Source organism: Acanthochromis polyacanthus, chromosome 14, assembly GCF_021347895.1.
Source record: "Acanthochromis polyacanthus isolate Apoly-LR-REF ecotype Palm Island chromosome 14, KAUST_Apoly_ChrSc, whole genome shotgun sequence".
Classification (NCBI taxonomy): Eukaryota; Metazoa; Chordata; class Actinopteri; family Pomacentridae; genus Acanthochromis; species Acanthochromis polyacanthus.
The window spans coordinates 26,178,887-26,192,264 of NC_067126.1; the positions used below are offsets into that span (position 1 = coordinate 26,178,887).

Genomic DNA, 13,378 nt, shown 5'->3' on the forward strand with positions numbered 1-13,378 from the left:
CAAACCCAAATACATTCAATTTACTGTCATAAAAACCAAAAAGATTTACGTTCATGATGCAGGAGTCAGGCAGTTTTTCACTTTTTATCTTAGTTTAGTCAGAAAGAAAGTTGATAATGTGTGAATTGTTGCAGCTTGTGAGCCATAAAAGGTTTTAATGTTTGGGGCCGAGTGTCAGAAAATATTTAGAAACCAACATCAATAAAACACTCAACAAAGATTTGAACGTCATTAAAGGGAAAACCAACTTTTGAATGACAATGTCCAATAAAAGGACACTTATTTCCAACGTAAATGTGTGATGTGATATCCTCTGGAGCTTCTCTTCACATTGTCTTCCACCTGGACTGGTTTGGTCGGGAGCATGTGCAACAAACATTTGAAAAACTGCACTTTAACATCAATTAATGACAATGAAGTTTAATCTCTACATAAACGAGACTGAGTCTGGATGTGCTGCTCTGTCATTAACTCCTAAGTTTAGGGAAAGTTCAAACAAAAGAGGAGAGTTCAGATAAGACTTGAGAATGAGCTTTTTTGAACAAACATCTCAGACTTTCTGAGCTTCAGCACCTCTGGCAAGATATTTTAACAACAAGCAACTCAAGAGATCAAGAAGTTGAGAGTTAGCTTTAGCTTTAGAACATGTGGGATGCTAACCTAGCAAACATTTCAGACTTTTCTCTGTGAATTCTGGGAAATAATTTACTATTTAATGACAGAGCTACACCTCTGAACTCGGTCTCATTAAAACAGACTCTAATTCAGTGTCATCCATCCATATTAAAGTGCACTTACCTAAAATGTTTGCTGCATGAGCTCCAACAAAACCTGTGCAGGTAGAAGGCCACTTTGACAAACAGGAAGTGGAAGATTCCAAGCAGATTTATAGAAGGGGGAACTGGACTGTACTAAGTGTGGTCGAGTATAGAGGGGTGTTTTGTGGGTTTTTAAGGCTGATAATGATTTTTTGTGAGACATTTGGAGGAGATATTCATTTGCAGTAAAAGAAAGTATTTAAAATCTTGGAGTTAAACTTAGAATAACACAAACTCTAACAGAAAACGTTATTGATACGCTTTTGTTTACAGATGTTACAGAAGTTAAAGGAGTTTTATTTGTGAACCAATCAAATCACTCCAGAAGACAGAGCGACCACAGGTAGATAAAGGTTCAGAACCAAAGTAGTACCATTTTTAAATGCATTTATTACAAGTGTTTATTTTAAAATGAAAATCAAATAACCACTTGTTTTTTTTGTTTTTCAATACCCGTTTCAGAACGGAAAATCCAAGTGCCAGATAAGTACACGGACCAGCCAACCACCAGAACTGTTCATCTTTATTTGCAAATAAATATTCGCTGTAACTGCCTCTTACAGTGTGCAAGATCTACAACATCTCTTTGGAAATTATAGAAAAATAAAATACAAGAATTATAAGTATACTTGTACTTTGTACAAAAGAACGTTCTAACATTGCTCAGCAGTAGAACATGCTAAACAAACAGCATCTGATAATCTCCTTATCCTGTAGAGGGGGGTTGGTGACTGTGAGCGCGTGTGTGCAAATGTGTGTGCGTCGTTGATTTGTGCGTGCACCGTTCCTGCTCCTGAAGGCCTGGACGCTTGACCACGCTGTGACCGAAAGGCACAGATCATCCCTCCATCCAGTCTCGCCCTTGACATTAATCATTGAGCTCCAGTTTGTAATAAAAAAAAAAACCACATCAGCAGATGGGGTGGTTATTCTCGTACAATTCAAACTGATGGCTAGGTCCTGTGACTGCACTGAAACTTAGAAACCACTATAAAGTGTTTGCATGTTTAACAGACTGTAAGGCATTCTGCGTGTGTTTGTTCTGTGTGTGTCTGAGCATGTGTGTTTGTTACTGTCGATGACACATGATGAGTTACGATACTGCTGTTTATGTTGGTTCTCTCTCCGCCTTCCTCAAAGTCCCTCTGCTGGACGGTTTTGTCCTCACCAACACAAAACTAACACTACTGCCTTTTTTTCTAAACTGTTTCCATCGACCATCTTTTAGCTACTTCTGCTGCCTCCGACTCAACTAACTAGTTATATTCTGCAGCGCTTCGTATTCACCACTGACTCAAGAAAATGTTGATTTCGATGGCAAACATCTGGCAACATGACATCATCTACTGCAGATCAGGAAATTATTCATTTCAGACTATGTTTATGTACACTGGGTTCCGTTACTCTGCCACAATACCACAACCTTTACAAGACCACAATGCTGGCATACACCTGCTCTGTGAAACCCATCTAGACTAATCTCCTCTGACATCTTGAGCCAAATGTCTCAAAAGTGCAAACCGCTGCCTGTGTTGTATGTGTGTGTGTGTGTGTGTGTGTGTGTGTGTGTGTGTGTGTGTCCAGGCAAAAAAGTACAAAGAAACAATGATATGAAAAGATTTCAGCAAATTCTGAAGAACCATAGAAGTCCATGTAAAGTTTCCAGACAATTTCAAACATCTCCTATCTATAGCTAAGTTTTGTGAACATTCATATATTAAGACAGTGGAGATTGTGTACCTTCAGGCAATGTAGAACATTCATAATTCAAAAATAAAATAAATAAAAAACAGAAATCGGGCTGATCACATGACTGTGAGTACACTGATTGCTAAAAACTGTCAGAATAGACTTGTATGGTTATTCATCTGAAATCAACAGATCCAGTTCTGCGAGTTTAGCTTAGAACAGAACAAAAACAGGTGGATGGTGCTGTGTGAGCCTCATGTTTCTACGTCAACAAGAGCTCTCTCATTGCAAAATTCTTCATCTCTCTCTGAGATACTGAGGTGACTGCATAATACTGTATTGCTGATTTTGATAAAAAATAATTAAATAAGATCCAGATTTACTAGGGCTTTCACATACAGGACTGCACATATATTGATATTAGGTTATAATAATAATTATTACTTGTCTATACACTTTTAAACATTCAAGAAATCTCCATAACTTGCTTCTTGCTTCCTTCTTCAAGTATTAGTGTACCAGATTCTCTGGAGAGCGGGTAACTAAAGCAATCCAAATATTTTTTTATGATAAATTATCAAACTCCAAAATAAAAAAAAATATTGAGGATATATTTTTTTTTTCAAAAGACAAAACGCTTCGATTGCACACCCGATAGCAGCTACATGAGCACATAACTCGGAGCAAGAAATGAACAGACAAATAAAAAAAAGAAAAAGAAGTCCAAAGATTCAGTAGATTACATTTGCAAATCTACATCTCTAGATATTGTTGCTCCACACACAAAGTACTGCTGTTGCAACAAGGCATTACATTCCCCTAAGTGAGGGCCTGGGCCAGTCTGTAAAGTCTATCAGGCTGTAATAGATCCAGGCGGACTGTGTCAGGGGTGTATAGTAGAAAAGGTTTGTTACTATGGGATGTGTGGGACCATGGGGGAGTCTGCTGGAGCAATCTGGCCGATGACCTCCTGTATGAGGGGTTAAGACTCAGGCACAGGCTGTAGACTGTCCGTCACACGGTTTAGACTTCACTCCCATCTGGTCCGTCTGTCTGTCCATCCCAGGTTGTGTTTGAGGGTGTCCTCATACATGGAAACCCTTCTCTTGTTCGTGCAGTAGCTGGAGGTGAAGGGTCTGTACGCTGCTGATGATCCGCCTCTGGTGGCCGATCAGCTCCACGCCAATACGCCTCACATCTCTAGGCCGAGCAGGGAGACACAAACGCATGCAAAGACACATAGAAACACTTTAGTCCATACTGTAAGTGTAAGAACTTTACAGCGAAAGCATTTATTTCCTTTTAGAGACCTTTAGAATAGCGCATTTCAGTGTTTTTAATTCAATGTTTTTAATGTTGTAAAGCACTTTGTGGTGCAATTTCATTGTATGAAAAGTGCTATACAAATAAAGTTTGATTTGATAAGTGGTAAAAAGAAGTGGCCTATAGAACTGCCTAACCGTGCCAGATGAACTTTAAAATTCACTCATCACTCTAAGGGTCAGAAAGGATGAACACAAGAATCATGCCTAACCTTTCTAACCTTGAGAAAACATACACTTTTATGTCAATAAAGACAACCAAGTAATGTAAAAAAAAACTTGAGCATTAGGGAAATTAGTGGATTGAGCCTTTAAATCGCCAGGGCTGCTACTGGGTTTTGTCAGTCACGTCTCTCTTCTGCAACTGATAAACCCAAGAAAACTTGTCTCTAAACATCAAACGTAGATATTTAGAAGGTTTTTTTCCCAATGAAAACTATCTCTTGTTGCTCTAAAATGGCTATTTGCTGCAACTCAAGCAAACCAGCTGACCTTTGTCTCTGCCCAAAGACCATAAAACTACTTTGCACTACACAAAGGCAAATAGTAATTTCAGAGCGATTTGGCCATACATGATTCATTTATACATTAAATTGACTCTTAACAGGAATCAATAATACAGAAAGGCCCTTTTGTTAATTAGATTTGTTATGTAGGAAACTCCAATCTTCTAAATCTGTGTTTCTGTCATCAGCACACTGCTCAGCTCTGACTGCTTTTTTTTTTTTTTTCATAAAAACACCATATGGACATGTAACAAAGAAAAAAAAAGATTTTCACAAGTAGCAGCCTTTAAATAACGGTTTCTCTACTCACTCAATACTCATCCTGGCCACAGAATCCAATGTGTTGTAGCCCGCTGCCATGAAATTGCTCTTGTACTGACTCATCTTGATGGAGTCCAGCCAGTCGCCGACAGAGATGAACATTGGGTAGTCCATTTCCTCCCCCGGAGATTCTGGTAGACTGATAGGAAAAAAGGGAAAAAAAAATGTTAATATCAGATCCTGCCTGTGTTTTTACAGCATCCCAGAGTTCAAAAAAACTTGAAAATGAAACAAAGTTCCCCGAGTGACACATATTTGGAGATACTTTTAGGCGTAGGAGTAAAAGCATTTATCAACTTTCAAGGGAAGTAATTCTGTTTTTTCCTGGATGCGGGAGAGTTGTCCTATCATAGCTCAGTGTTTATTGTAACTCCAATAACTCTCACATTCTGCTCTGAGGTAAGAGCACGCCCACAGATTGAAGAGCCTGAAAAATATGTTCCCTGCTCACATCCATTTAAAACAACCTGCAGTGAATTTACTCTAAAGTGCATTTCATAACAACCCCCCCCCCCCCCCCCCAAAAAAAAAAAACAAACAAACAAAAAAAACAAAAAAAAACCTTTAATACCATACCTCTGAATATCCTCTACCAGTGGAAGCAGACTGCTGGGGTTCCGAATTAGTTTATCCAAGAAGGAAACAACATCTGTGAATTTGGGCCGATGATTCCTCTCCTTCTGCCAACAGTGCAGCATCAGTTGGTGCAGAGCCACCGGGCAGCCCATTGGTGCCGGCAGCCGATAGCCCTCCTCAATGGACAGAATCACCTGGAGAAATAGTTGGATGTGATAAGGAGTACAAATGTGGACGTGTCAGAATGTGTTAAGCTTAGAAAATAAGCTATTTGGCTGGAAACTGTGAGATCTTTTGTGTGCGTCATACCAGTTTAGTCATGAGCGGTTTGAACAGCCAAAGTGCTGTTTTTCTGTGACATTGCAGCACACAAGATAAGATCATTACATGTACTGGCATGTATTGCTAAGGATGTAGAGTCGCATTAAAAAGCATAAAACATTACAGTTCTGTGAATTCGTTCAACTTTTCACAAGTATCACAAAAATTCCTAGGACTGTGTTATGACATTTAAGAACTAATAAGATTACTATCATTACTTTTTAATACAAGTGTTGACATTTTTTGTTGAAGTTAAGCATAAAAATACAAAATTAGAACAGTGTCATGTTTTCACAGAGCAGCACTAAGATGTGAATTGTGTACTTAAACGCAATGCTTCAAAGAACTGCAACGAAGAATGTGGGCGTGTATTTGATCTATAATTGCTCAGAGTCATCCTGTCTGGCATTCCTGTGCTCTCGTTGCACTATCAATCAATTTCCACATGTGCAACATACCAGAATCTCTATGATTTCAGTGGACAGTCTGCACTAACCTCTATACAGTATATGTCCATGTCTCTATGGGAAAGTGCAGTATCTACATGTATCTTTGCAGGGAGCAGTGGTAAGTGGCTGACCAGGATGAGATAGTGTAAGGCTGGTTTTGTGGCTTGGCTGGCCTTTTGCCTTGGAAAGCACTTCTAAGCAATTCCCAAACAGCACAAATCCTCCCCAAACCCTGGGACCTTAGTGAATGTGTGCGTGTGCGTATAGATGTGTATGCCTCTGTGTGTAAGGGGTTGAAGGGATTACGGTGGAGCTTTCACACTCAGCGGAGAGACGGATGGATCTGCTTCCATCGTGGTCCCTCCAATCCCTGACCACAGCCCAGGGATCAGCGGGTTGCTCAGCCACACTGAATCCACAGCTTTAAACTCCCCCTCGACTAGACCGAAGTCCTCTGAACCTCTGACCTTTACTGCTCTTTTCTATTCCCTCTTACTCATCTTTTTCATCCTTTTTGTGTGGATCTCACCAGCATTTCTGTTCCTAACCTCCTCTCTCTCGGAGGTAGGTTTTTGATGTGAGTAAACAGTCACAGAGCAGGTGAAAGGGCAACAACTTTAAGAGATAAAATGGAAAACAAACTCAGAATTTACTCAGTGGAGCAGGACGTGATCTGAGAAGTCAATGTTGCTGTGGTGTTGAGGTTACAGAATCAGGCTTGTGAGACGAACATGACTCACGCTCACTCCTTGTAAGTTGAAACACTAGCAGTGCCTCCATGTTCACAGAATATTCTGAGTTAGCTAATGCAGCTTTGCCAAACAACTTCACCAGGAAAGACAAAAATGACAGCAAAAGCAGCACAAAGAACTTGTAATGTATTTGTTTTGTTTTATATGCAATGTAGCCTTGACAGCAGTTTTGACTAAAGACACAAAGGCCATTTAATAACACATTCTTGGCCAGTCGCTTAAACAATCAATGCAATAACTGTTCAGGGTAAATAGAGACAAACTGTATAATCCACAAGTCAAATCTATACAAACAACACAAGGTAAAGGCATTACTTGGTATCTGAACACAGTTTTAGCTTGATGGGATTTTCCTGGAGGGTAATCTGAAAGCCTTTGGATCTGATTTTTAACAAATTGATTCACCAGGGATCGTGCACAAAATCTTTCTTTCAAGTGAAAAGATAGCTTGTTCCTGATTCAGCTGGCATCTGCCAACTGTTCCTAAGAGAGTAAAGCCTTCAGCATCTCTACAGCCCTGGTTACATTACTGACAATGGCCTTCTGTCACCAACATGAAAAACTGTGATTGAAACTGAATCTTATATACACCGGTCAGCCGTAATATTATGGCTTGTACTGTGTTCGCCTAACAGCTCTCACCATCGGGTACAGCTTCCACAGACCCCTAAAGGTATCCTGTGGTATCAGACAGTGCATCATTTAAGACCTTTAAGTCCTGTGGTTGGGCCTTTATGGATTAGATTTATTTTGCCATTGAGGCTCGATCAGACTGAAGGCTGGGGATTGTGGATACACTGAACTCTTTGTCACATTTCTCAAACATATCTCTAAACAATTTTTGCACTGTGACACAGAGCATTATGGGGCCACTACAAACAGGGAACATGTACATGGCCTGTAACAATGTCTCATTTCAAAGTACCCTCCTCATGAATGACAAGATCAAAGGTTCTTTTGCAAAACATTGTCCAGAGCATCACACAGCCTCTGCTGCTTATCTTCCTCCCATAGTTCATCCTCTCTCTGCCCTGTCGCTGATTTATCATTTGTCCTCTGTTGGACCACTTTTAGCTGGAACTAACCCCTGCATGCTGGGAATACCTCACTGGATCTGCCATTTGGGAATTGCTCTGAGCCAGTTGTCAAGTCGTTACAAGGTGGTTCTTATCAAAGATCCTAACGTCGCACATTTTTCTGCTTCCAACGCATTGACTTCACTGCCTATAACCTGCTGCCTAATCCATCCATCCATCCATCCATCCATCCATCCATCCATCCATCCATCCATCCATCCATCCATCCATCCATCCATCCATCCATCCATATGACTGATCAGTGCAAGCTGTAGCAGGAGTTACACATTCTCTTGGTTTGCTTTTGTGTCAAATATGCTTGTGTTTTATCCGAATAAAGTAAATTTGACAATTAACAAATAAAAAGCCATCAAATTAATTAAGATATCAGTTGCTGATTGCCATCATTCTCCTTTGCCCTGAAGTGAACAACTTCACCAAATCAAAAAGCCTCAAGGTCCAGTTTAATCAAAGCTGCCACATTGTATTAAAATGCTTTAAGCTTTCAGGCTTTAAACTTTTCAAGTCCGTAAAATGGCAACTGAGGAGGGAGGGCAGAGAGAGATAATCATGCCATTATCAAAAGCTGTGAAGAGTCATTTTGTTGTTACGTTTTGTAACTCGAGAGAACATTTTCACAGAGCGGTCTGTCTCTTTCTCATATGAACTGACTGGAGCATAATACTCACATCCTGATTGGACATCTCCCAGTACGGCCGTTCTCCATATGACATCACTTCCCACATGACGATGCCGTAGCTCCACGCGTCGCTGGCGGAGGAGAATTTCCTGTATGAGATGGCCTCAGGAGCTGTCCATCGGATCGGGATCTTACCACCCTGTTCACACACAAACATAACGAATGCACTGAGGGACAGACTCACACTAACATGGAAGTGCCAGCAAAGTAGTACAATTACGTCAATTTTAAAAAGAACTCTGCAAAAAATAACCTTCATAGGCTCCACATTTCAGGGACACTTGGCAACAAAATGATTCTTGGGCAGCTGTGAGCCACTTTAGTGATAGTTCAAGCTCAAAGAAACTCTATTTAGGTAGTCTTCTACTACACTAAATATGATGATTGCGACTTTGTCTCTCCAATAACTTTTGCACCTCTAAACTTCAGGAACATTGTGTTTAAAAGCTACTGTAAAGCTCCTACACAAGTTGTTCTACACTGATACACAGTGTAGCGACACAAATGAAAGCTGAGACTTTGCATTTTATTGCAGTATCCATTACATTATTGTAAATTGAATGCGCTGAAGCACAAGAGCCTGAAGAACTAAAAATGAGTAACTGTCCAAATACTTGTGGTCTGAACTCCATGTACTGCATTCAGTAAATTATTAAAAAAATATGTATCTCAGCATCTCAGCGGCCTCAACACTGCTGTCCAGGAGAGTCGCCACTTGTAGAAAGTGGCTGTGAAAGGACGCTCAATATTTCATTAATACTGCTGCCAAAAATGGTCTCCTTTTCTGAATATGCTGTTTATTGCCTACAGTTTTCTCCTCCTCACCTTACCTCAACTTTCACTTCCCTTCTGTGGATTTTTTTTGTGAAGCAGAAAGTTCAACTTGGAACCATAAATGCAGCTTTTCCTTCACACAAAAAGCCTCCGTACAAACCAGGAAATGGAGGTCACCGTGGGCTCAGACAGATTTACAGAACACTGTCTTTTCAGCACAAGAGTTTGGAAGTTTAACTTTTGCAATCTAAGCCAGCTCCATCTTTTGCTGACCTCCAGAGAGAAGGAGGAAAAAGTCATAATTTTATCAGTCTAATCAAGCAGGATTAGAGTGATGCCTCGGTTTGCTTATTTCCCAGGCTTCCATAGATAGTATTAGCATGTAGATACAATCTTTTCGCTTCCAATGGATTATTTTAAGGTCATATTTCAAATATTTTTCACAGTAACATTCGGGAACTTGTTTGAGAGTAACAATAATAAGGTATTGGCTCATCTCTAGTACTAGTCTGGTGGTAAAAAACAACCTTTCTGATGATGCAAAGCTTTCACAAAACTGCGGATGCTGGTTCATGCATCAGTTTTTGCGGTACTGTCACACGGGGAGGATCAGCCACAGAACGGCTGTTAAGGGGCGTCCTGTAAACCTTCTGTAGATCTCTGTAAAGTGAATTGTTGTATGGCCTCTACTGCTGCTCCTGTGCTTTTCACAGCACAAAACTTCCAATCTTTACTTCTAATGAGGTTCTCGACCAAAGCCAAGAACAGACCACAGTCAGCCAACTGGCAGTGACTAAGACTGAATTGAGGAACAACTTGTATCACAGATACGACTGTGCAGTGGAACCGACTAAAGGTGAAATATGAAAATAAGACTTCATGAAATCATTTTGTACTTCTGACATTGCATTTGCTTGGCGGCTTCCTGTATGAAATACAAACTAACTCTGGTTGGAGACAGACTTTATACTACCTGTGGGAAATGTTTTTAATCTTGTAGGCTTTTCAATTCAAAAACAGAACACATTTTTGATTCAGAGGGTACCACTGAGCTCTTTATTAACGCTTTTTTTTTAATCTTTATTTAGGCAGGGTAGTTTCTCTGATAATTTACCTCTTTTACAGGATCAAAGAAATTATGATTCGGCTCTGAATGTCCCTGTTCTACTACATCTTAAATCATTTAAAATCCCTCTTTGGTCACCTAAAAGCTCTATTCTATGTATTTACATGTACAAGTTTTCACATGAATATAATCCCTTCCTGACTTAAAATGGCTTAAATAACTCTATGTTGTTGTTTCCGTCCCCTCTGCTTCTCACTGCAGCTCAAACACACCAGCTCACTGTTACTCTGCGCTACACTATGGCATAGTATGATATTATAGCAAGTCAGCCATAAAAGGTTCAATCCAGAAAGCAAGTCTGAAGGTGAATAATGATGCGTAAAAGGCCTGACCTGCAAATTGACAGGACTGGTTTCCTAGGTTAATTATATACGAAACCCCTGAAACTGTATCCATGTTTTTGAAACTGTCAGTTTCAAGGTTTCAAGGTGGAAATGATCTGCCATGGCACTGACTGCTTGTTTTGCTCATGATGTGTCTCAGAGCATTAAAAAAACAAAACAAAGCATATGGACAGATTAGCAAGGTAAAAAGTTGATTTTCACTGAGGGTATCTTTAAAAATTGATAATGAAAAGGTAGCCTCAGGTAAGTCAAAGCAAAACTCCTTACGCATTCAGGTTTATAGTTTCCCATGTTAAAAAAAAACACAATTGTGATTAAACAAATCCTTTTACAGCTATACCCAACATATCAGTGACACATCAGGCCAAATTAATGAACCAGTCTATCCCGTGTACAATAACAAAATATTTCCCTGTTGTGACATACGACAAGCTTTGTCTAAACCTGTGATAAATTAGCAGTAGCAGCTGCTAGTTTTACGAGGGATGAGTTTTGAGGCGTCTGGCGTACCGTTGTGGTGTAAGCTGCCTCTGGGTCGTCCTCCAGGACTCGGGACAGGCCGAAGTCTGACACTTTACACACCAGATTGCTGTTGACCAGGATGTTTCGAGCTGCCAGGTCTCTGTGAACGTAGCCCATGTCTGACAGATACTTCATGCCCGAGGCGATGCCACGCAGCATGCCAACCAGCTGGATGACAGTGAAGTGACCGTCATGTTGCTGACAGGGAGGACCGGATGCGGAGGGAAATAAACAGACAGAGAAGGAGCCATTACAAAATACAGAAAGAGCACCAACAATCAGACAGAAAATGAGGGTAAGAGGGAGGGAATAAGATTAAGACAAAGGAAAGCTGCTATCAAACAACTTAGTGGTGTGTTCACAGCAACAGAATATATATCTAAATAGCTCAGTGATTCTTAGAGAAGCGAAGAATATTTAGTTCAGAGTTATGCTGGCAGTAAATTGAGAGGACAATGTGCTACACTATTCCATATTTCACATAAGTCACCAAAGTGACTGAGGGAGAACTTGCTCTCTGCCTGCAAGGCGTTATAATGACCCAAGTACAAAGACACGCAAGGTTACTAAACTGTATTTATAGCAGCAGCTTTGATACCATGCGAGGCCATAATCACGAGGACATAACCATGCATGAGTTCTCTGACCACTTCAACACTCACCCTGAGAAACGAGTCCAGTGATCCATTTTCCATGTACTCCACCACGATCATTACTGGCCTACCTGCAAACACACAAACAAAGCACAAACTTCTTATTATAACTTAAAATAGCAGATTTATTTAGTTATTAAGGCTAATTTACAATGCAGACAAAATAAACTGTGCATAACTGGATTTAGATTTTCGGTATTCCTGATTTGTTTGCACTTTTTTCCGGTGGAAATTCAGAACATTTGAATTCTGGATCAAGCAGGAAAAAGCTGTCAGATTAGACCCCAGATAGTCTGCACTATAGATGCACTGCCAGTGATCTTTCATTGATATAGAAGACATCTTGTGTGCAGTTGTCAAACTTTAGATTCAGGATTTAAAATGAAAGAGGAAATGTATTTGTCATTTGTCATGTCATCCTAAATCATCCACTGATGAATCGAAGCTTTTTGCAGTCATGTAGGTGACACTTTAGAGTCTGGTAAACATTGACTGACAAAATTACTCTGTCAAATATGATTGGACTTCAGAAGTCCAGGAGAGAAAAAGCAGGGTAAAGTGTGATTTCCGCGTGTGTGTTTAGCACCGCTGCCAGTCTGAGGCAGAGAAAAGGGAGAAAGAAGACTGAGGCAACACTCACACTATCAGCAGTTGATTGATGCATCAAGTCAAGATGCTCAATTCATTAAACTTTTTCATTTCAACATGTCCAAGCTGCCAAATGGGACCTGATCAGTATTCAGTCCATGTATAACATGAGACATTAGTTAGAAACAAGTGCCAGCCCAGTTTCTCTATCCAAATGTTATTGTTTCCCCACAGTGGATCCCTACAGTGCTCCTGATTGACTGGTTTACAGCAAGAAGGCAACTGTCCAGGCTTGTTTGTTGGTGAGCCGTGGATCATCCCGAACAGCTGGAAAGATAGAAGCATCAATTTTTTAAACTCACATAGGGATATGGAAACCACCTGATGGAGGATGGAGTGTAATGTCAAAACAGAGATTTGTAAAAGGGTTCCCTCAGCACATCTGCATGGTTGCACAGCGTTTCCTGTTTCCTAATGCAAGAGCACAATAAAAAAGTAGTCTCGTTTTGGGGGATTAACAGCATTCCCTTTTCCTAGGTTTCCATAGTTACATAAAAGTACAGGCAGTACAACAATAACACATCGAGTCTAGACCATTGCCTTCAGTGAGATTTAAGGGGAACTACACATAGGGAGCTATTTTGCATATAGATCCATATCACAGCAAACCCAAACTGGCATTTATCACATGTCTACTAATGATCTCAACATGCCATTACTGACCCTGACTGACTCCAGAGAGGCTTCCATTTCATCATCATATGTGCTGTTGGCTGATAATATTATATAAAATCTTGCATTGTTCGACCTATCTCCTTGTTATCAGGTCTACATTGCAAAA

The 13,378-nt window shown here is 40.2% G+C and overlaps 1 protein-coding gene across 1 annotated transcript in view; it reads right to left on the reverse strand.

Moving 5' to 3' along the window:
• Positions 1-1,188: 1,188 nt before the first annotated feature.
• The window catches only part of LOC110958618 (ephrin type-A receptor 6-like), a 176,862-nt gene continuing 164,672 nt past the window's right edge, over positions 1,189-13,378 (reverse strand). The window contains exons 12-17 of the mRNA XM_022205234.2: positions 11,959-12,020; positions 11,285-11,494; positions 8,520-8,669; positions 5,233-5,426; positions 4,646-4,795; positions 1,189-3,707 (exon numbers count right to left, since the gene is read on the reverse strand). Of these exons, the coding sequence (XP_022060926.1) occupies positions 3,593-3,707; positions 4,646-4,795; positions 5,233-5,426; positions 8,520-8,669; positions 11,285-11,494; positions 11,959-12,020 (881 nt within the window). The 3' untranslated portion in view covers positions 1,189-3,592. The remainder of the gene's footprint in view (positions 3,708-4,645; positions 4,796-5,232; positions 5,427-8,519; positions 8,670-11,284; positions 11,495-11,958; positions 12,021-13,378) is intronic.